The sequence below is a fragment of the Camelina sativa genome, chromosome 1 (genome assembly GCF_030686135.1).
Source record: "Camelina sativa cultivar CO46 ecotype springtype chromosome 1, ASM3068613v1".
Lineage (NCBI taxonomy): Eukaryota > Viridiplantae > Streptophyta > Magnoliopsida > Brassicales > Brassicaceae > Camelina > Camelina sativa.
Window position 1 is genome coordinate 6,030,594 of NC_141880.1, and position 21,881 is coordinate 6,052,474.

Consider the following 21,881-nt stretch of genomic DNA (forward strand, 5'->3'; position numbering starts at 1 on the left):
CCTTATCTTTCCCACTCACGTTTTATTTCCCATTATCCGAGTCATTACGTGATGATTTAGTTCCATTTGACATCAAGATTCAAAAACATAATACTAAAATACAACCTGAAAATACAGAGAGATGAAGGCAACATAATATGATTCACAACTCACAAGGAAAAAGACCAGAGATCGAACTAAATGGACATATTAGGAGATTGCACTGAACACATGATCAGTCTATGCAAAAATCAGTTGTTTCTGAAGGCAATGTAGCTAGCAAGAGCAACCAGAGGCGCTGCCTTATTGGAATCAAACCCTAGAAGCTGTTCCTCTGCTTCTCTTCTCAGTTTCTCCGCAACCTCCCTCGATTTCTCCAAACCTATCAGCCTTGGATACGTCAGCTTTCCAGCCATTACGTCTTTTCCGGCAGTCTTACCCAATTCATCCGTAGATTTTGTTACGTCAAGTATATCATCAACAACCTGAAACAATAGTCCAATACATCTCGCGTACTTTCTAAGTTTCCCGATCTCTTCCTCTGTTCCACCTCCCATTATAACTCCTAACACCGCTGCTGCCTCCAACAAGGCCGCTGTTTTATGGAGATGGATGAACTCTAGACGCTCCAGTTCCACGTTGTCTGGATTCAACCTTTCGCTTCTTAGGTCTATCACTTGTCCAGCAACTAGCCCTGTTGTACCCATGGATTTTGCCAGCTCAATCACCGCACGGATCATCCTCTCAGGAGCGACCAGCTCACTCGACACAACCGTCATGTGCTCAAACGCCAAAGCAAGGAGTGCATCACCTGCCAAAACCGCCATGTCTTCTCCAAATACCTTGTTTGAAAAAAAATGGGTTCAACCCTAGTGAGCAAGCACTAAGATCAATGAATGCTTCAACTCTAGTGCGCATTTCTTTGAGCCTTCATATAATTTAACAACATACCTTGTGGCTGGTGGGCTTGCCTCTGCGGAGGTCGGCATTGTCCATGCACGGAAGATCGTCATGAATAAGAGAGCTCGTGTGGATCATCTCTACCGCGCAAGCGGCTGACATGGCAGTAGCCTCGTAACCTCCCACGAGCTCGCAGGCGGCAATACAGAGCAGGGGTCTCACACGTTTTCCGCCAGCTAGCAATGAGTACCGCACAGCCTCCTGGATCGTGAGGGGTTCCTGGAGAGGTACTGAAACGTTGAGGGCCGCACTTACGGATTCGGCTTTACGGATCATATACGACTCGAAGTCAAAGGCAGAGTTGCGATCATTGTTTTTTCCCGTTGGTGTAATCATGTCCCCGCCTTGTGAGTTGATAGCACAAGAAAGAGACAAAACAGTACGCTTTTGGAGATTGTTGAATAAGGGTATGGAGTTGTATCTTCGTCGTCTGGATTGGATGAAGAGAGAGGATGAGCTGAAATGAACAACAGTAGTAGCCATGGACGATCCCACCTTCTTCGATATAATTTTATAATTGGGTTTGCCCAAATTAAATGTGAGTAAGTGGAGCTCTTAATAGGTTTCTAATAAACTCCTAATGCTTGGAAGCAATGAAGGTCAACGTGTTTATTGTTATATTAAACTGTAGTCTGGGAACAAAATAATATGAAATAATTTCAATTATGGCATGTAAAAGTCACGTTCTATGTACATATTTTTAACAAAGTAAGAAGTTCAAAATAATCATTAGAATAGTTGACTACCATTTTGGGGCACTTGATCAGAGTAAGTAGAATGCAAAGATATGATTTTTTTATTATATTTGTAGGAATTTAAGGCACTTGAGAAAGAAATTGAATCGGTGTTGAAGCCTAAAGTGAGAGACATGCTCATGTCTCCTCACAGCAGCGACAAGGAAAGGATTCGTCTCATCCATGTGCTTATCAGCCTCGCTATAGCTCATTACTACGAGACCGAAATCTAGGAGATTCTACACGAGGCTTTCGGGAAGTTCGCCTGCTTAATTTTGAAAATTGAAACGAGATTGATCATTTTTCATGTTCAGATGTATATATAACATAACATATAATGGTTTGGTATAGATGTGTTCGATAGATTCAAAGACGAAGATGGCAAGTTTAAGGAAAGTATAGTTGGCGATGTTAGAGGGCTGCTACAGCTGTACGAAGCCGCACATCTCGGAACACCATCTGAAGATATAATGGATGAAGCCATAAGTTTCGCACGGTACCACTTGGAATCGTTGACTAGCCACGAAACAAGCTCCCATCTCTTTAAGCATGTACAAAACGCATTGTATAGAGCTCGATATCATAGCATAGAGATACTAGTAGCACGACAGTACATCTCTTTCTATGAACAAGAAGAAGGCCACGATGAGACGCTCCTCAGGTTTTCAAAGCTCAATTTCAATTTTTGCCAGATGCATTACATCAAAGAGCTCAAAATTATCACCAGGTAATTATACGGTATGTTTAAGATTCTCGTCGTCCATATTCCTTACAAATCTAACCTAATTTTTATGGTTCAAGATGGTGGGAGGAGCTAGGTCTACCATCTAAGGTACCGTATTTCATAAGGGACCGCAGTGTGGAGACCTATCTTGGGTGATTGGGAATGTTTTTCGAGCCACGATATTCACTTGGGAGAATTTTCTCAGTTAAACTTACACTGATCTTGACTGTTGTGGATGATACATGTGATGCATATGCCACCCTTCCTGAAGTTCAGAGTCTTCATGATGCTTTTCAAAAGTATGTATTTAGAGTCTTATCTACAACCATACATACCAAAATCTCATGCACCTATATGATGACCTATATATGTGTTTTCAGATATTAATGTAGAAACGAAATATCCAGATGGGATCTGCGGGCCATGGACGAACTACCGACGTATATGAGAATCATCTACCAAAATGTGTTAGAAACTGTGGAAGGTATTGATCGAGAAATGATAGCTCTAGGGAAACTTGGTAGGTTGCAACCAACTATAGATGAGGTAAGTTAACTGAACTCAAGTAGTAGAAAGAGTGTAGAAACCAGTTAACCTAATTAACAAAGGACAACGATCCTTGCAGACTAAGAGTCTGCTGATATTGTATCTAGCGATAGCAAAATGGGCACGCACAGGTCATGTGCCAAGCTTTGAGGATTACATGGAGACTGGGATCTCCTCGTCTGCATTGGATGACTTGACAGCCTACGGCGTTAGACCAATGGACGATTGTGATCAGAAGCAATTGAACGAGTGGTTTTACTCCAAACCCAAAATCTTCCACGCCTTGAATATTGTGTTTCGTATCAGAAATGACATTGTCACGTTCGAGTTACGTATACACACAACTTTTAATTCTGATTTTTTTGGAACATCTCTAATGTAAGCAGTACAATAAACAGCAAGAGATGAGTAGAGGAGAGGTGGCAAATGGCGTCAATTGTTACATGAAGCAACAAAGTGTTACCAAAGAAGCAGCAGTTGAAGTACTGAGGAAGATATATAGAGAGAGATAATTATAAGATAATAATGGAGGAGTTCCAGACGTCCAAAGCTGTGCCACGACAGATTCTGGTGCGGCTAGTCAACATTGCGCGTGTGATTGATTTGTATTACAAAGAAGGTGATGGGTTCGGGCATCCTGATCAAAAGCTCAAACACATTCTTGCGTCTTTGTTCCTCCATCCAATTCCTCTCTGAACATTTATTTAAGTGATACGTAACTTTTACGTGTGACTTTGAATAAGTAATTTTCACACGTGTAAGAGAAAAGCTCGGTAATAAGAGCAAGATTATCGGTAGTATCATAATTGGAGTCTCTTAAATATTGTTTAATTTTTTTATGAATTAATTGTGTATTGTTTTGAATATAAGAATCCATGATCTCTTAGTTAAAATTTTCTCCTCCATTGGTAGGTTTTAATTTTGGGTCTCTTATTTTTTTGAAAATATTGTTTTTTGAAATTTAAAACTTTTAAATAGAATAGAAGTAGTATAAATGTGTAAACATTCAATATTTTATAAAAATAGAAAATATTGCATTTAATTAATTTTTAAACATACAAAACATAAAAACAAACATTAATACATATTACAATAGAAATGTAATTCACAAATGGAAAAAATGATTAGTTGTAAAATGATTAATTGTAATACTCATCATGTAGCTTTCTTTTTGTTGTTAAAGAATGAATAAAAAAAAAAGAGTTAGAATGGAAAACAAATATGACTACTTAACTAAAATAAAAAAGTTAAGAAATAAAGATATAGAACATTGCATCATCATCAGCACGGCCACATGCCACATTGTCCAGGTCTTGATGCGATACATGCAAGCAACCTTCCACTGCTAAACTGCTCTTCAAGGTGAGAATCAAGTGCTCGGCCTTCTTGTCGGGTCTCAAGCTTCCTTTGAACATGATTGCTTTTCTTCACTTCCTCAGTGGCTACCGCATCTCCTTCCTAAGATTACAAACACCAATCGAATCAGAATCGTCTAAAGAGAAAAAGAACAATCAACAACACCAAGTCATCATCAAAGGATAAAACAAACCTTGGTTGCAGCAGCAGCAGCTTTCTTCTTACGACCAATATCAACTCCGTAATGTTGGAGATACCATTGTTTGAATGGAGCAGCATCAACTTGAACAATTGCACTCTTCACAAGAGTTTGTGTACGAACAAGTTCATTGTTAGATGCATTGTAAGCAACATCCAAGTCTTCCCCATGAGTAGTTTCCTGTATCAAGTTTCAAACTCTCCACTATACGTTCCCACCACGCACACGGATCCTCCTCACTGTCTTGTTACTTGATAGCTTAGTGTTAGCTGGTTGCCTTCCAAGCTCATGCCTTTCAACAGACAACCAAAGTTTTTAGTTTATATGATCAATTCCGCATCAATCAGAATTGCGTTTCAAGAATGTAGACACAACCAAAATCAAAGAAAACGAAAAGCTTCGATGAATGAAGAGGAATATGAAAAAAAGTACCCATGATTTCAAAAGCTTTTGGTTCTCAAGAGCTTCAGAGGTTTATGAATGGCGGTGGAGAAGATGAAAGAGCTATAAAGATGTAGAACATTGCATCATCATCAAGAAACAATTTTTTAAATTCAGAATGATTCTCTCAAATTGGATTGTTAAAAAATGGAACCTTTACGAGTGTGGAAACCAGAAGGTTTGCGTGCTTGAGAGCTTCTCTAATGGCTATTATCTGCAATTAACAAAAACGCAATTAAATAACTATACCAAAGACACTATAATAGATTCTGACTTAAAACATATTGTAGTACAGATAATCTTAAACCTAGGAAACACTCGGGATTCTGACCAGTTTACCAAACAATCCAAGGGAGGAGACCCATTGAATCGATACAGCTTAAGCCCTGATTTGGAATAATCAAGCTCCTTCACCTAACAACAATTCAATAAATTAACACTGCCCTTGACCAACAGAAACACTAACAATGCATTTCATTACAATGAATTTCATTACAATGCATCACTTTAAACAGCTGCTTCCTCCTAATCGAACATTAAAAAGACAACTTCTACCAAAAAAATGGACCAAGAACCCCAAATTTCTAACAAACATCAAATTTTTTTTCCCTTTTATATTATTCTTTTTGGCCAACAATAAAACGACATCTCTTAGAACATAGTTGAGTATATTATATAACAGCCTCCCTTAACTTTTTTCTTTTATTCTAATTTATTTTTTTCCTACAAAACGCTATAAACCCCTGTAAGAGACTATCGATGGAGAAGGTCTAATATTACCTATTTCTTTTACAGCACTTTTTAATATATATTTTTTAATACTTGCAGCATCTTACAGATCTTGATAAAAAAAAAACCTTTAACTGGAGTTATAGAGCAAAACTTATAAGAAAAACATAGAACCTGTGAAAATTTTGTGACTGGTATGAAAAAAAAAAGGAAAGAAGTCGATCGCTTGGCTTCTGGTTTGAACAAGAAGGCTAAAATCTGTTTCTTTTGTTGATTCATGTTTTAGAAGAAAAAAAAGTTGTTTCAAAAAGTTACATGTTATCATCAATATCTAAATGTAGTTATTCTTTTCTTTCCAATTCACCTCTATGATATTTATTATTTAAATAAATGTATATAACACTGTAATTAAAAAAAGATATAACTTTAGTGTTTGGTTGACAAAAAAAAAAGGATATAACTGTTCTTTCAAAAATTATTGACTAAATTTGGAAAATACATTCTTTTTGTTTACACTTTTGAAAAAAATACCATTTATTTATTATCATTCCCAAAACTATGTTTAAATTAGTAAAATTACTAAAATAACTTCACTTAAACAATAATAATTAACCAAAAAGATATATATTATAGGTAAATAAGATACCAAATCAATTTATTAATTTATTAGTAATAATTAAATATTTAATTTTTAAAAAGTTGGTATACAGCTAGCAATTCCATAAATTTATTATCTTAATTTTTTTTGTAATATAAAAAATAAAATAACAGTAAACTACCAAATATTAAATTATAATTTTTACCAAATCATGTGCTATTGTCATAGTTCATATTTTGATAGATTCATTATTATTGAAAACGAATAAACTAGTTTAGTGTTATAATTTTTTTTCCGATGTTAACTAATTAAAAAACGTTAAACTATACAAAGTTTTGAATCATATGTTTTACACTACAGGATAATCCGACAAAATATTAGAGAATAATTGGAGAAGATTAAAGAAGTCTTCTTTAAGAAGAGCAAAAGAGAGGTGGAGACATGTGTACCGAGCGATAATTGATGCGACGAAGATGGGGTGGGTCGGTCCACTAGAAGAACCACCACTCGTGCTAATGCTTCGAATCTTATTTATTCGGTCAAATCACTTCTTCTCCAACGTCCAACACCTACATGTGACACGTACCTTATCAAGCATATCGTATACGACCCCCTCAAAATTAAAGTTTCCTTTTTTTACATACATCTTTATTATCAATTTAGTGTCGGTACGTGTATTGTGAATTTGTGATTGTGACATCCATTTGCATTCTTAGGCTCTTAGCCTACATTGTATTTATTTCAAGCCTATATACGTTAGTGTCCCGAACCGTTTTTACAGGCGTGTAAATGGTTCATTCGTACACCTTATTAGAAAACTTTTGAAGAAATTATATATCAGTTAAATTTAGATATAAAGCTTTTACAAATTTTGTGACATTATTGTATTACAACACTTCTTCATAAACACACGACGCCCACCTTTAATTGTGATCTTAGTTTTCTTTTAAAACATCCGAATCGTTTCATGTAAGCAAATTGTTAAAAAGTTAATACAAATGGTAGAACTGTGATATATGTTGAACAATTCCGTGATTCTATTGTTTCATCAGTTTACTAAAACAAAAAGAATTTCTTCATTTTACAATTATGTGAGATTCTTTTTCTTAAAATCGATATGGTATTCTATAATATTCTATCCCTCATGTTTTTATTTCTTCATCTCTCTTAATGTCTTTGTTACGGCCACAAATCATAATTTTTTGTTTAAGAAATGATATGGTGTATAAATTAAAGTTTGACATTGCCTTTAAATTATTCTTTCCTGTAGAAATCAATTCCTCAAGAATAAAATCTTTCATAAAAATAAATTACTTTTTTTGGATATTTATATGGTACTGGTGTTTTCTTTGTCTACATAATAGTGGTATTATCCGGAGCATTTTATAAAGTTCCCCTTTTGAAAATAAAAATAAATTCTACGTCCGTTGATTTGTTCCTAAGTTAATTGCAAACACGAGTAAAGTAGATGTCTCGGCTTTGTTTCTTCGCCTGTCCTAAACCATATCTATAAGTATTAAGTGGGTTGTGTGCATTGTACCAAACTTGAAAGATCTTGCCTGTACGCATATTCCCACTTGTACATTTGAAATTTGACATTCAACTAACTTTATTATTATATTGATGCTCAAGATTTAATTTCATTTAGTCATGTCTCATCGATGGACCATTACTAGTTTGGCCAAAAGCTACGCTATCCTATTCTTTTTTATTATTAAGTATTATTACCATCATCATATCATATTACATATGATCACATGATTGGTCGTGTAGTGTGGGGGAGACATCTTATCTCATATGCCAATTTGCCTAATTAATTAATGAACCTTTGCCTATATAAGAGACCTTAGTTTTGGCTCAAGCTATAATCTATTAAAGTAGTATATATATTTTCTCTTAAGAATTACTCTTTTTTCCCCTCCTCTCTCACAAATGGCGTCGGTGCAATATGCTTTTGACCATCAAGGCGGCATGGAGATTAACAACGATGAGCTTCTCATGTCGTTCTTGGAAGAAGAATCTCCCGTGGAAAATCATAGTAGCATCAACAAAGAGGAAGAAGAGAAATTAAATAGTGTGATTAGATCGTTAGAAGTTGAGATCAACATGAGTTCTCCGACCATAGAAGCTAGGAAAATTGATCTGCAACAGACGCCGACGATATGCGGTCTTGAAGATGATTTCAGGTGGCTTAACGACTTTGATATTGGTATGATTTCGTCGCAAAATGATGATGAGATGATGAACTGGTGTACGGAGCTTTCTTACATGGATGGTGTGGTAGATAGTACTGTTCTTGAGACTGAAGGTGGTGATTATTACTCTCATATTAACTATGGACTTACATTTGAGGAACCAACTCTTTCTCTATGGCAAGAGGATAATGATGTTGTTATGTATTGATTGATTTCGTGAAGCCATAATATAGCAAAAGCTGTTTAATAATCTGAACATAAAAAAAGAAACAAAAGTGTTTCAAATAATCTTTTAACAAAAGAGAAGAAGGATGTTTCAACCAGTTATTTAACCTTTTAAATTCATGTATGTATTAGTAAACGCTACGTTAATGTTACATGCTTTTTATTATGGATTTTTGAGAAATTAATATGTTTTTTGCCCCCAAAAAAACATATATATAAAGAAATATGTTAGAAGATTTATCGTGATTATCACTTGACAAGAACAATCATTAAACTAGCTGGATGAAAATATATTTTTAATTTAAAAGTATATTTTTATCATTCTAACTTTAAAAATATACAAAAAGTTAATATTAGTATACTTTGAAAATAGCTTGATTAAAAAAAGAAATATCTGACATAAGTGAACAAAGGGCAAATTTGGTTTTGGACTCTTGGTGTAGAGTTTGGTTAAAGAGATATTTGAATGTCGTTTGGCTGATGCATAACCAACGACTCCATGGTGCGGCTCCTACTACCTCTGCTCAGCTGATTAAGCTCATCGACAAAAACATCAGAAACAGATTCACTGCAATCCATGATGGCTTGCTTTTATGGTTTGCTACTCGGCCATAATGAGACTCCTCCACAAATCGTCTAGTTTTTTCAACACCAATCTTGTCTAATTTTATCTCAACACACATTTGTAAATTTTCAACACCAATCTTGTCTACAGCGAATGTACAACAGTCTTGTCTTTATTCAAACTCAAAGACTGTTGTACATTTATGCAACAGTTTGAGTTTGAATAAATTTAACATTCAATTCAAAAAAAAAAAAAAAAAAAAATAGGAATGTCAGTTTGGCGGTTAAATTATGACAAAATTTTCTAAAAAGTGAAAATCATGTTTTACTGGGCTTAGAAATATAAATATAATTGGTCGACAAAAAATAAAGAAATATAAAATATAACTAAACCTAAACAAATATGAAAGTTGTTTTTTTGTTTGTCAACAACATGCAATACACGAATATGGATTTTCAGAATCGTGACACATCGACACTATTAGCACAAACCAGTTAACTACACAAGTCTACAAATGCTGGTTGGATGTGAGAATTCTTCGAAGAACTTTTTAAACCGTCCATATATCATAAATAATTTTTTTGTATAAAAAAAACTGATTTGAAGACATTTAAGCCTTGGTATGTTGCTTTGCATTCAAAATACTAACAAACAAAGCCCATGGGCGATTGATAAACATATCTAGGAATCATATATGGGTTAATATACTCAAAAGTCCAATTCTAATTCATATATCAGGCGCAGATATCATCAGTTCATTACATTTAGAAAAATACTTGGGTTCAAGACAAAACTACCATTAAGCTTCACTTGAGGTCTATGCATTACACACTCGTCAATGTAATTAAGTAAATTTATTATCTTCGAATACATAAAATTGTCAATATATCTCGTGGCTTTTGAAAATGTAGTTTGTGCAATAAATAACGTAAGAGAAAATCAAGACAAGAAATGAAAAACACACAAAAGAAAAGGTCAGTTTGATGTTTTAAAAAAAGAAATTGGTTCGCTTTGGACACCAAGTTATATTTTGTAGTCTTTTGGCATATTCTTAGTGACTAAGATACATATGAACATCAAGTATATGCTTTTATATTCCAATTCATTTAAATAAGATTTGGCTGCTTTACAGTCAATCAGCTTCTTTTCTTTTTAATGTTTAGTTTTTTTTTTTTTTCTATTCCCATGCACGTTGGTATATATTATGGTGTAAAATAAACTATTGTTGTGAAGCCACTTTTTTAAAGCAGGGATTTAGTAGCAACAAACACTTTTTTTTTGGTTTGTCATCCAATGAAACTAGTAAACTACTACATACACCAAATGTTTGTTTCTTCATACATCTTATTATCTTTCACTTTAACTCTTGTCTTTTATTTTGTCATCTTTTGGAGAAAAAAGCTTACTTAGTTAATAAAAAAGTTCTTTACAACTTTAATCTTTCTGACATTTAAGACCAAATTATGCAAAGCTAATTAACACTTCTCCTCTATAGATATAGACTTCAATATAGTAAATCTCAACTTTTCTTGTATATATATGAAATTGACTCCCAAGGATTTAATCACAACATGTAGTAATCAAAACTTAAACCTATATATATCAGGATTAATCCAAATTACGTTTCTTCCAAAACTCGAGTTAGGTTAAAATAAGTATCTAAACAATCATGCTATAAAACATAGTAACATACGTATACTATATATCACCTTCACGGCTTCACCTATGTATATATAAAATTACAAAGAACTTTGTGACGTAATTTGATTGTTTGTTTCACATATATATCCAAACTAGGAAAAGAGTTTACTTAAAGAAATATAAACTCACACACATTATATTACTGTAAACCAAGAACTTAAAATCGAATCTAATTAATAAAATTATAATCTAATAAAAGGAAAAAAAAACAAAACAAAAAATAACTGAAAATACATAATTTAATAACCTACTCCTATTCTCTCTATGTTTCCCTCTAAAAAAAAAAAAAAAAAGAACGGCCAACTCTATTAAAGAAAGCAAAAAGCCCCCAAAAGAAAAAAAAAGGAAATCGCACTCATCATCACTCCAGTATCATCCCCTCTCATCAAATCTCTCCTCCTTTTTCAAAAATTTCCGCCATGGAATTGGAAACTCACCTCGCTAAGCAATTGCAACTTTATATAAATCTTCCCATCTCCACTCATCTTATTCCCCCATTCTCCTTCCCTCCAAACCCCCCCTACCGACGAACAAATCCCTAGAATTAGAAGAATCAGCTTTAATACTGATTCTCTGATTTATTCTCCTATATATGTCTCACGAAATCGTCCCCGTCGACCCCATCGATGTTCCTAGTACTAGTTACTCACGGCCTGGTCTGGGTGATGATGATTCGCCGGAACGCCACCAGTTCACGAGATCCCTAACTTTTCGGGAACATGTTTCGTCCTCGGAGCCTTTTGATAGCGAGAGGCTTCCTGCGACATTAGCCTCAGAGATACAGAGGTTTCTTCGTATTGCTAATTTGGTTGAGTCTGAGGAACCTCGTATCGCTTATCTTTGTTAGTTCACTCTCTCCCCCACCCCTCCTTCCCTAATTTTTCAGCTCAATTTTTACTAATGTTCTGAATATATAATGTCGAAATTTTTGGGGGTTGCAGGTCGATTTCATGCTTTCGAGATAGCTCACCACATGGATAGAAACTCTACCGGAAGAGGTGTACGGCAGTTCAAAACTTCTCTTCTTCAAAGGCTTGAACAGGCAAGTCTCCTATAGCTGTGTTTTTTTGACCCAAGATGATATGACCAAATCGTAATCATTCATGAAATTTCTAAACAAATTATCTGTTTCTTTGATTTTTTTTTTTTTTTTTTTTGTAGGATGAAGAGTTTACGGTAAGAAGAAGGAAGGAGAAGAGTGATGTTCGGGAGCTCAAACGTGTTTATCATGCTTACAAGGAATACATTATTAGACATGGTGCAGCTTTCAATCTGGATAACAGGTAAAATCTACTGACTATATAGCTTCTTCTTGTTCACTTTCAGCTAACACACATTAACGCATTTGGAATTTTCATCTTAATAGTCAGCGAGAGAAGTTGATTAACGCACGCAGAATTGCTTCTGTTTTGTATGAAGTTCTTAAGACAGTCACAAGTGGTGCTGGCCCGCAGGTTCTGCTCTCTTTTTTATTTTATTCGTTTCTCTCAACTATAACTTGTGCATTGTTTTCACAATATTGTATGTCTAACTTGAAATATTTTGTTTGCTGATAGGCCATTGCGGATAGAGACAGTATTCGGGCAAAATCTGAATTTTATGTGCCATATAACATTCTTCCTCTTGATAAAGGAGGGGTACACCAAGCAATCATGCATCTGCCTGAGGTACAAAGATATATATTGTCTTCTCACCAATCACTGTTTCTATTTGGTGGTTTTTTATTGTTATGATTTCTCATTGTAGTATGTATGCATTGTTCCTTTACGTCCTAAATACAGATTAAAGCTGCTGTTGCAATTGTACGTAACACTCGCGGGTTGCCTCCTCCAGAGGATTTTCAGAGACACCAGCCTTTTGTGGATTTATTTGAATTCTTGCAGTATGCATTTGGGTTTCAGGTACTTGTCAGGAACTCGGTATCAGTATTGTAAAGACTCTAACTACAGATGGTGACCAGACTTTCAATTTTTTTTCTTCCGCTAGAATGGAAATGTTGCCAATCAGAGAGAGCATCTGATCCTACTACTCAGTAACACCATAATACGGCAACCTCAGAAGCAGTCTTCAGCACCAAAGGTGTTGCGTTATGTCGCCTTTTTCTTGAATAAATAAAGTTCTCCATCTTTGAAACTGACATAATCTTCATTCTTGTAACCAGTCTGGTGATGAGGCAGTAGATGCGTTGATGAAGAAGTTTTTTAAGAACTACACAAACTGGTGCAAATTTCTTGGGAGAAAAAACAACATCAGGTATTTCAAGATAGTTTCCATCTATTCAATTTCAATAGTTTTCTCATCTCTTAAGCCCATTTATTTTTAACTGTTTGGCCTCCCGATCTACCTGCAGGTTGCCATATGTGAAACAGGAAGCCCTACAATATAAAACACTCTATATAGGACTATACCTTCTCATATGGGGAGAGGCGTCAAACTTGAGGTTCATGCCAGAGTGCCTGTGTTATATTTTCCATCATGTAAGCACAAAATTTCTGTTTCTGTCATTAATACATCTTCTTAGAAAGTTCATCACTCAATCTGATCAATATTCACAATGTTGATCTTGATGATAATTCAGATGGCATATGAATTGCATGGAGTTTTAACCGGTGCAGTTAGTATGATAACTGGGGAGAAGGTCATGCCAGCATATGGTGTTGGACACGAATCTTTCCTTGCGAATGTAGTTACCCCCATATACAGGGTTGTCGAAAAGGTGATCTTCTGTTTGATGAAGTGCTTAAATCAACTTTAAAATGAGTAGTCAATTGTATTATATATGTCTGCAGGAAGCTGATAAGAACAAGAATGGAACTGCTGATCATTCAATGTGGAGAAACTACGATGATCTGAACGAGTTCTTCTGGTCAGAACAACATGTCTCTTTGCTACCATGTCTGTGTTTAAAAGCCGTGAACAACATCACTAATCAGTCTTTTACGTCTTCTACAGGTCTTCTGAATGCTTCGAAATAGGTTGGCCAATGCGAGTGAACCAGGGAGATGGCGAGGAATGCTTTGATGGCCAATGTCAGCACGATTTTTTCTGTGTAGAATCGTCAGATACCAGTAAAACAGGGAGATGGCGAGGAATGCTTAGATTTCGCAAGCAGACAAAGAAAACGGATGAAGAGATAGAGGATGCCGAAGAACTTGGGGTACATGTCCCTGTAACTCATGGATCTCTTCCCCTGATTATGCATTTGCATATACACACTAAGTAACCTAAATAATACTGGAAGCTTTATTTATCAGTAGGCTGTTCATTTTTGTCATAGCAGTATGGTGTTCCTAGCTTGTTCAAGAGACTTCGGAGCATATTATCGCTTAATATCTAAGTAAGCACATTATTCAAATTGGTCAATTCATGTGTGAACGGCTTCCAAAATCATCATTCAGAAAAAAGAACTTGGGCTGTCTGTAGGACTAACGTTGTTAGGTTCAGAAAATTGCATTGCTTTTAACTTATTTACAAAGATTGTACGTCTCAAAAATGCTATATAGATAACTGATTTTTCCTTGCCTCATGTGATCTTCTCTTCACTGTAGGGTCTCAGTGAGGAACAAACTAAACCAACCTCAAAATGGCTGGGGAAGACAAATTTTGTAGAGACTCGTTCCTTTTGGCAGATATTCCGGAGCTTTGACAGAATGTGGAGTTTCTTTGTTTTGTCTCTACAGGTTCCTCTTCTTCTGCTCTTTCATCGTTCAAATTATATCCATGTATGCTACTACAAATTATGAAAATCTTGTTTTCATTTCAGGCATTGATAATTATGGCTTGTCATGATGTGGGATCTCCACTCCAAATGTTTAATGCCAATATATTTGAAGACGTCATGAGCATTTTCATTACCTCTGCAATTCTAAATCTTATCAAAGGTTATCAGCTATCTTTAATATGAAACCTGAGATAAAATAATTATTGCTAACAATTTATGGGGCGTGTTGCAGGTATTCTTGACATAATCTTCAAATGGAAAGCCAGGAATACTATGCCAATCAATGAAAAGAAGAAGCAGATGGTGAAGTTGGGTTTTGCTGCGATCTGGACTATAATTCTACCAGTGCTATATGCTCATTCAAGAAGGAAATACATATGTTATTTCACAGATTACAAAACCTGGCTTGGCGAATGGTGTTTTTCTCCATATATGGTGGCTGTCACGATATACCTGACAGGAAGTGCTATTAAGTTGGTCTTGTTTTTCGTTCCTGCCATCAGCAAATACATTGAGACCTCCAATCATCGCATCTTCAAAACTTTGTCGTGGTGGGGACAGGTACATAAATCTCAGAAACTCTATACATTTGTTCAAATTTCTCACAGTTAAGCATTAAAGCCCACCAAATGTATTGTACATGTCTTCAGTTTGTCCGTTTTAGTTTTGGTGTATATTAAACTCACTTTACAAGTTAGTATCCGATTATTTTATTGACTGCTAGCTGATTTTCTGCAGCCTAGATTATATGTTGGGCGAGGAGTGCAAGAAACTCAGATGTCACAATTCAAGTATGTAATTTGGCCAAATTTCCTCGGTTACTTTTGTTGACCATGTATTTTCTATTTTTGTGTAGTTTTTATATATGTTTTCTGTTCAGATACACCCTCTTTTGGATTCTAGTTCTCCTGACCAAGTTTGCATTCAGCTACGCATTTGAGGTAACTAAAATTGATGCAGTTTCCAGATAGGCACTACTGATAACTGATGTTGTATGCGTTGAGCTCAAACAAAGTCTTACATTCGTTATGATCTGAAAATGCAGATAAAGCCTCTAATAGAACCTACACGACTAATAATGAAAGCTGGTGTGCGGAACTATGAATGGCATGAAATTTTCCCAGAAGGTTAACTCCAATACTCTATTTTTTAAAATTCTTATGTTGTAAAGTATGTATTGAAGCGTACTAAAGAACCTTATTTTTTCTCCTTCTATAGTGAAGAGTAATGCTGCTGCAATTGTAGCAGTATGGGCGCCGATCATGGTGGTGAGTTCTCTATGGTAGATAAAAAGCTCTGAGTTTTTCCAGCTCCATGCATATACCTTCCATAAAAATTGAACTTTCAGGTCTATTTTATGGATACACAAATATGGTATTCAGTGTACTGTACGATCTTTGGTGGGCTGTATGGAGTTCTGCATCACCTTGGTGAGGTAAGCACACATTTGTTCAATGCCAGAGTTGTCATTTTTGCATTTTCTGGCCAGGTGTTGCTGTTTCCAGGTTAACATGTTCCTTTATTTCTATTCAGATTCGAACTTTAGGCATGTTGAGAGGCCGGTTTCATACTTTACCTTCTGCTTTTAATGCATGCCTTATTCCACACTCAACAAAAGATGAGAAAAGGAGAAAACAGCGAGGCTTTTTCCCTTTCAGTTTAGGCAGGGTAAGAAATTTTTTGAATGGATAATGTGTATATGCTGAAAGACTAAACTGTACACTTTTTTATGAGCTGACTACTGGACTATATTTGAGTTTCTCATAATGAAGTCATCCACTTTTTCTTTTGCAGGGGTCTGACGGCCAGAAAAACAGTATGGCCAAGTTTGTGTTGGTGTGGAACCAAGTCATTAACAGTTTCAGAACAGAAGATCTGATAAGTAACAAGTAAATTTCTCCCTTCTATACTGTATGCATGTAAAGTTCTGACATATATAAATAGCTAATAAGTGATATTTTTCTATCCAGGGAACTAGATTTGATGACAATGCCGATGTCATCGGAGGTCTTATCAGGGATCATCCGTTGGCCCATTTTCCTCCTCGCAAATAAGGTACATTTTCTTAAAAAATTTCTAAACAATTATTTTTGGGGATTTCGGTTTGTTGGTAAATATAGCTGCCCCATCTTACTAGTTTTCAACAGCTCTGAGCATTACGAAAGACTTTGTCGGGAAGGACGAGGTTCTTTACCGAAGGATTCGGAAAGATGAGTACATGTACTACGCAGTAAAAGAATGCTATGAATCTTTGAAGTACATTCTTCAGATTCTTGTTGTTGGTGATCTCGAGAAAAAGTATAGCCTTATAGCTATGTACAACTTTTACTTCATTTTCTGCTGCCTGCGGGTATGTAATTTATATATTTGATATTGGCTCAGGATTATATCTGGCATAATAAACGAGATAGAGGAAAACATCAGACATTCAAATTTGCTTGAAGAGTTTAAGATGACTGAGCTCCCAGCGTTGCATGATAAATGTATTGAGCTGGTTCAACTCCTGGTAATCATCTTGTGGTGTTGCTATAGATTTTAAAGTGATGCCAATGGCCGTTTCGTTGCCTAAAACTATAGTACTTCCAACGTCCCTTTACAATAAATGGGTTCTTCTGTACATTCCAGGTTGAGGGAAGTGAAGAGCGACTCCAGATTGAGAAAAGCGAAGAACTGCATGGTAAACTTGTAAAGGCTCTTCAGGATATCTTTGAGCTGGTAACAAATGATATGATGGTACATGGTGACAGGTTGGTGAATTACGAAGTTACGGATCCCCTGTTGTTTTTAGTTCTCTCTAAGTGAAGGAATGAGCAAGCTGACATTGCTTAATTATTTTTTGCATGTTTAGGATTCTGGATTTGCTCAAGTCTCAGGAGGGGTCAGAAGAGGACACAGATATCTTTATGAGGGTTATAGAACCACAATTGTTTGAATCTTATGGAGAACATAGATGCATTCATTTTCCACTGCCAGATAGTGCTTCATTGAGTGAACAGGTACCCTATAAGCGTGTTACAGTGTGGCATTCGTTCAGTTGTTCCAACTCCAACCCTGCGAAAATTCTGCTGTGTGCTGATAATGTACATTGGTTTTGGCAGATCCAGCGTTTTCTATTATTGTTAACAGTCAAAGATAGTGCAATGGACATACCAGAGAACCTAGAAGCTCGGCGACGCATATCTTTCTTTGCTACTTCGCTTTTCATGGATATGCCCGACGCTCCGAAAGTACGCAATATGATGTCATTCAGGTTTGCCTTCACGACTTTACCTTAAAAAAATATTCAAATTATTACTTCATTCTCTAGGAAACTAGAAGAGGAGTACATGCTTGGATCATCAATTGATGACTACCATTTTGGTTGCAGTGTTTTGACACCGCATTATCAGGAGGATATTAACTTTTCAACGAAGGAACTACATTCCACCAACTCTAGCGTGTCAATCATCTTTTATATGCAGAAGATTTTTCCAGGTAAGTCACAACACATGTGCGTTTTGATTGATGTATCACTATGTATGTATTCTCTGTCGTGTTTTAAAATGTAGTCTTTATCTTTGGATTGTTAGATGAGTGGAAAAACTTTCTGGAGCGAATGGGATGTGATAATTTGGACTCATTAAAGAAAGAGGGTAAAGAAGAAGAGCTTCGAAGCTGGGCATCATTTCGTGGACAAACATTGAGTAGAACAGGTGAGACCAGTAAGAATATGTGAAAAATTGCCTAATTGATCTTTATCACTCTTAAAGTAACAAATTTTTATCTTGTTTTCATGCTTAACACAGTTCGTGGTATGATGTATTGCCGAGAAGCTCTGAAACTGCAAGCCTTCCTTGACATGGCAGATGACGAGGGTATGTCATCTTGACTCTAATCTCTGATCTTTGCAACTTCTTTTTGAAAACATTAATCTTGTAGATTCAAATGTAGTCCTATTTCTCCTCTAGATCTTCTTGAAGGATACAATGACGTGGAACGAAGTAACAGACCTTTAGCCGCACAACTTGATGCATTAGCAGATATGAAATTCACGTATGTTGTGTCTTGCCAAATGTTTGGAGCCCAAAAATCAGCTGGGGATCCCCACGCGCAGGACATACTTGACCTGATGATAAAGTGAGCTTTTATTGTTATGCAAATTGTACATGACCTCAGTTAGATTCAGTAGCCAAAGTTGTAAGTGCTTCCCTAAAGCAATATTACATGATTGTTGCATTTAGGTACCCGTCTCTCCGTGTTGCATACGTTGAGGAGAGGGAAGAAATCGTGTTGGATGTTCCAAAGAAGGTTTACTACTCTATATTGGTTAAAGCTGTCAACGGTTTCGATCAGGTAATAGTAACTTTGCTACAATGTTGATTGATGTGCAAGTTGAACTGTAAAATCTTCGGCACACGGTAATAGTCAATGATTAAATTTGGTATGATATTCTAGGAAATTTACCGTGTCAAACTTCCTGGACCACCTAACATTGGAGAGGGGAAGCCTGAGAATCAAAATCACGCCATAGTTTTCACTCGAGGCGAAGCACTTCAGACTATTGACATGAACCAAGTAAGTTTTCTGCCTCTTGGATGTACAATTAATTAATCACCTTTGTGTCTTCTAAAACTTTTGACATAAATGTTAGGATCACTACCTGGAAGAGGCTTTTAAAATGAGAAATCTCCTTCAAGAATTTCTTCGAAACCGTGGAAGAAGACCTCCAACAATCCTTGGATTAAGGGAACACATCTTCACCGGAAGGTTTGTTCCACACATACGTGCATGCACATAATTATCTTTCTCCCTAGCATAAGCAGCGAATTTACCGAGTTTCTGGTATTGCAGTGTTTCTTCTCTAGCATGGTTTATGTCATATCAAGAAACTAGTTTTGTCACAATCGGTCAAAGGCTTCTTGCTAATCCTCTCAGGCAATAATCCCTAGGTCTCGAACCCTCAAAATCACAGTTTCCATTTGGTGCGGCTACGGAAACCTAATATGTGTTTTTTTCACAAATTTACAGAGTCCGTTTTCACTATGGACATCCAGATGTCTTTGACAGAATTTTCCACATAGCAAGGGGTGGCATCAGTAAAGCATCGAGAACTATTAACTTAAGTGAAGATGTTTTTGCTGGTATGAAATCACATATAAAGGACTACATTCTCAGCAATTTTTTTAAGGTTTACTTGAAGTTACACTCGTCCTTGTGTTCTGTAGGTTATAATACCACCCTGCGACGTGGATGCATAACCTACAATGAGTACCTCCAAGTTGGAAAAGGTCGTGATGTTGGCCTCAATCAGATCTCAAAGTTTGAGGCCAAGGTGGCTAATGGAAACAGCGAACAGACTATTAGCCGTGACATATACCGCTTAGGACAACGTTTTGATTTCTTCAGAATGTTGTCTTGTTATTTCACAACCATTGGTTTCTACTTCAGTAGCTTGGTAACGTCCATGAAACTCAGCTAAATGATAAGGTTTTCTTGTTTCAGTGATGAGTTCTAAATCCTGCTGACGTGTGTACAGATTTCTGTGATTGGGATATATATTTATCTCTATGGTCAACTCTACCTCGTGCTCAGTGGTTTGCAGAAGACGCTTATTCTTGAGGCCAAGGTGAAAAACATAAAGTCATTGGAAACAGCCCTTGCCTCTGAATCATTTATCCAGCTAGGTCTCTTGACCGGTCTACCAATGGTGATGGAGATTGGATTGGAGAAAGGATTTCTTATAGCCTTTCAAGATTTCATACTCATGCAGCTACAACTTGCTGCATTCTTCTTCACTTTCTCTCTAGGAACCAAAACGCATTACTTTGGCAGAACAATTCTCCATGGAGGCGCCAAATACAGACCCACAGGGCGTAAAGTGGTGGTGTTCCATGCCAACTTCAGTGAAAATTACAGATTATATTCGCGAAGCCATTTCATCAAAGGGTTTGAGCTCATGATTCTTTTGGTCGTCTACGAGTTGTTCAAGCATACATCTCAAAGCAATATGGCTTACTCATTCATCACTTTCTCAGTGTGGTTCATGTCCCTTACATGGTTATGCGCCCCGTTTCTTTTCAACCCTTCAGGATTTACCTGGGAAATAATAGTTGGAGACTGGAGAGACTGGAACAGGTGGATCAAAGAGCAAGGCGGGATAGGGATTCAACAAGACAAGAGCTGGCAATCTTGGTGGAACGAGGAGCAAGCTCATCTACGTGGCTCTGGTGTTGGAGCTCGCTGTTTGGAGATAATTTTGTCTCTCAGGTTCTTCGTGTATCAGTATGGTTTGGTATACCACCTTGACATTTCCCAAAGCAGCACAAATATCATAGTCTACGCACTTTCTTGGGTCGTGATTCTCGCCACATTCTTCACAGTCAAGGTAAAACCTCTCATCTCCTTTTATCTCTCTGCTAGAGTAACAAAAAGATGCACAGAAAACAGAACCAAAGTCGAGCTAGAAACAATTCTATATGTTTTCTCTTGCAGGCTGTAGATCTAGGGAGGCAACTCTTCAGCACAAGAAAGCATCTCCTGTTTCGGTTCTTCAAAGTCTTCATCTTCGTGAGCATTCTAACAGTCATTATTACTCTATCAAACATCTGCCACCTCTCTATCAAGGACCTTATAGTCTCTTGCTTAGCTTTCTTGCCCACCGGTTGGGGTCTGATTCTGGTACCAATCCTTCCCATTTCGAATCTACCTCTCATTGTTCTTACAATTTAGTTTCTTACGGCATCCCCTAAAAACCTCGCTGCAGATGGCACAAGCGGTTAGGCCAAAGATAGAAGGAACGAGCTTGTGGGAGTTCGCACAGGTCCTTGCTAGAGCGTATGATTATGGAATGGGAGTTGTTCTGTTTGCACCAATGGCTATCTTAGCATGGCTTCCAATCATCTCTGCGTTTCAGACACGCTTTCTCTTCAACGAAGCTTTTAACAGAAGGCTTCAAATTCAACCTATTCTTGCAGGGAAGAAGAAAAATCGATAAGATTATGCTTCGTTTTCTTGCTTCCACTCCTCTGCTTTGTACATCTTGTAACTATTTCACTTCTCTGTACAAAAATACGGTTCATTAAAATTATTTCACTGGTGTACTAAACCGCTAAAAAATGTCCGGTATATTACCAGTAAACCGGATCTGAATTTCGAAATCGAAATATCTGAATAGTAAACCACTTGGTTTAATTAATTGTTGGACCGGTTTTGTTCATATTTAAACAGTT

General features: G+C 36.5%; 3 protein-coding genes and 2 pseudogenes across 7 annotated transcripts; 3 read left to right on the forward strand and 2 right to left on the reverse strand.

Moving 5' to 3' along the window:
- Positions 1–44: 44 nt before the first annotated feature.
- Positions 45–1,462, reverse strand: LOC104779283 (geranylgeranyl pyrophosphate synthase 11, chloroplastic-like). The gene is made up of 2 exons (XM_010503645.3): positions 931–1,462; positions 45–821 (listed from the first exon to the last, which is right to left on the reverse strand). The coding sequence occupies exons 1-2, from the start codon at positions 1,420–1,422 to the stop codon at positions 231–233; spliced, it is 1,083 nt and encodes a 360-aa protein (XP_010501947.1). The 5' UTR covers positions 1,423–1,462; the 3' UTR covers positions 45–230.
- A 294-nt stretch (positions 1,463–1,756) lies between these two features.
- Positions 1,757–3,639, forward strand: LOC104704847 (terpenoid synthase 25-like; annotated as a pseudogene).
- Positions 3,640–4,050: 411 nt separating this feature from the next.
- Positions 4,051–6,912, reverse strand: LOC104704854 (small ribosomal subunit protein eS8y-like; annotated as a pseudogene). Its single transcript, XR_015596344.1, has 5 exons — positions 6,853–6,912; positions 5,279–5,353; positions 5,128–5,153; positions 4,493–4,790; positions 4,051–4,401 (listed from the first exon to the last, which is right to left on the reverse strand). The product of XR_015596344.1 is annotated as a small ribosomal subunit protein eS8y-like (transcript).
- Positions 6,913–8,090: 1,178 nt separating this feature from the next.
- LOC104779291 (uncharacterized) lies at positions 8,091–8,852 on the forward strand. Its single transcript, XM_010503651.2, has one exon. It carries the CDS (start codon positions 8,199–8,201, stop codon positions 8,667–8,669), a length of 471 nt encoding a protein of 156 aa, XP_010501953.1. The 5' UTR covers positions 8,091–8,198; the 3' UTR covers positions 8,670–8,852.
- A 2,439-nt stretch (positions 8,853–11,291) lies between these two features.
- On the forward strand, positions 11,292–21,847 carry LOC104779297 (putative callose synthase 8). 4 transcript variants are annotated; one of them, XM_010503662.3, is made up of 41 exons: positions 11,292–11,794; positions 11,894–11,994; positions 12,114–12,235; positions 12,319–12,406; positions 12,509–12,619; positions 12,734–12,853; positions 12,939–13,031; positions 13,114–13,205; positions 13,303–13,429; positions 13,531–13,668; positions 13,742–13,818; positions 13,905–14,109; positions 14,501–14,632; positions 14,716–14,833; positions 14,906–15,234; positions 15,412–15,464; positions 15,554–15,614; positions 15,719–15,800; positions 15,892–15,941; positions 16,022–16,108; positions 16,207–16,341; positions 16,468–16,562; positions 16,644–16,728; positions 16,811–16,971; positions 17,056–17,179; positions 17,299–17,420; positions 17,522–17,669; positions 17,772–17,923; positions 18,041–18,147; positions 18,243–18,365; positions 18,459–18,527; positions 18,621–18,789; positions 18,894–19,005; positions 19,108–19,227; positions 19,304–19,419; positions 19,504–19,587; positions 19,681–19,793; positions 19,878–20,107; positions 20,189–21,037; positions 21,145–21,330; positions 21,416–21,847. In XM_010503662.3, the coding sequence occupies exons 1-41, from the start codon at positions 11,545–11,547 to the stop codon at positions 21,644–21,646; spliced, it is 5,967 nt and encodes a 1,988-aa protein (XP_010501964.2). In that variant the 5' UTR covers positions 11,292–11,544; the 3' UTR covers positions 21,647–21,847. The 4 variants fall into 4 exon arrangements, 3 of the variants coding, with proteins under 3 accessions (XP_010501964.2, XP_087359869.1, XP_087359904.1); XR_015592250.1 differs by lacking the exons at positions 21,145–21,330; positions 21,416–21,847 and having other exon boundaries at positions 19,504–19,601; positions 20,189–20,607; XM_087503743.1 differs by lacking the exons at positions 11,292–11,794; positions 11,894–11,994; positions 12,114–12,235; ... (7 more) ...; positions 13,742–13,818; positions 13,905–14,109 and adding an exon at positions 14,233–14,289.
- The last annotated feature ends 34 nt before the right edge of the window (positions 21,848–21,881 follow it).

Excerpts from the sequence above, each read along its gene's own strand:
- LOC104779291 (XM_010503651.2), top strand. The coding sequence starts at position 8,199 with ATGGCGTCGGTGCAATATGCTTTTGACCATCAAGGCGGCATGGAGATT.
- LOC104779297 (XM_010503662.3), top strand. The coding sequence starts at position 11,545 with ATGTCTCACGAAATCGTCCCCGTCGACCCCATCGATGTTCCTAGTACT. Across the intron at positions 15,942-16,021 it reads TATGGGCGCCGATCATGGTG|GTCTATTTTATGGATACACA; the intron begins GTGAGTTCTCTA and ends TTGAACTTTCAG. Across the intron at positions 17,670-17,771 it reads GTGCTTCATTGAGTGAACAG|ATCCAGCGTTTTCTATTATT; the intron begins GTACCCTATAAG and ends TGGTTTTGGCAG.
- LOC104779283 (XM_010503645.3), bottom strand. The coding sequence starts at position 1,422 with ATGGCTACTACTGTTGTTCATTTCAGCTCATCCTCTCTCTTCATCCAA. Across the intron at positions 822-930 it reads GCAAGCCCACCAGCCACAAG|GTATTTGGAGAAGACATGGC; the intron begins GTATGTTGTTAA and ends TTTTCAAACAAG.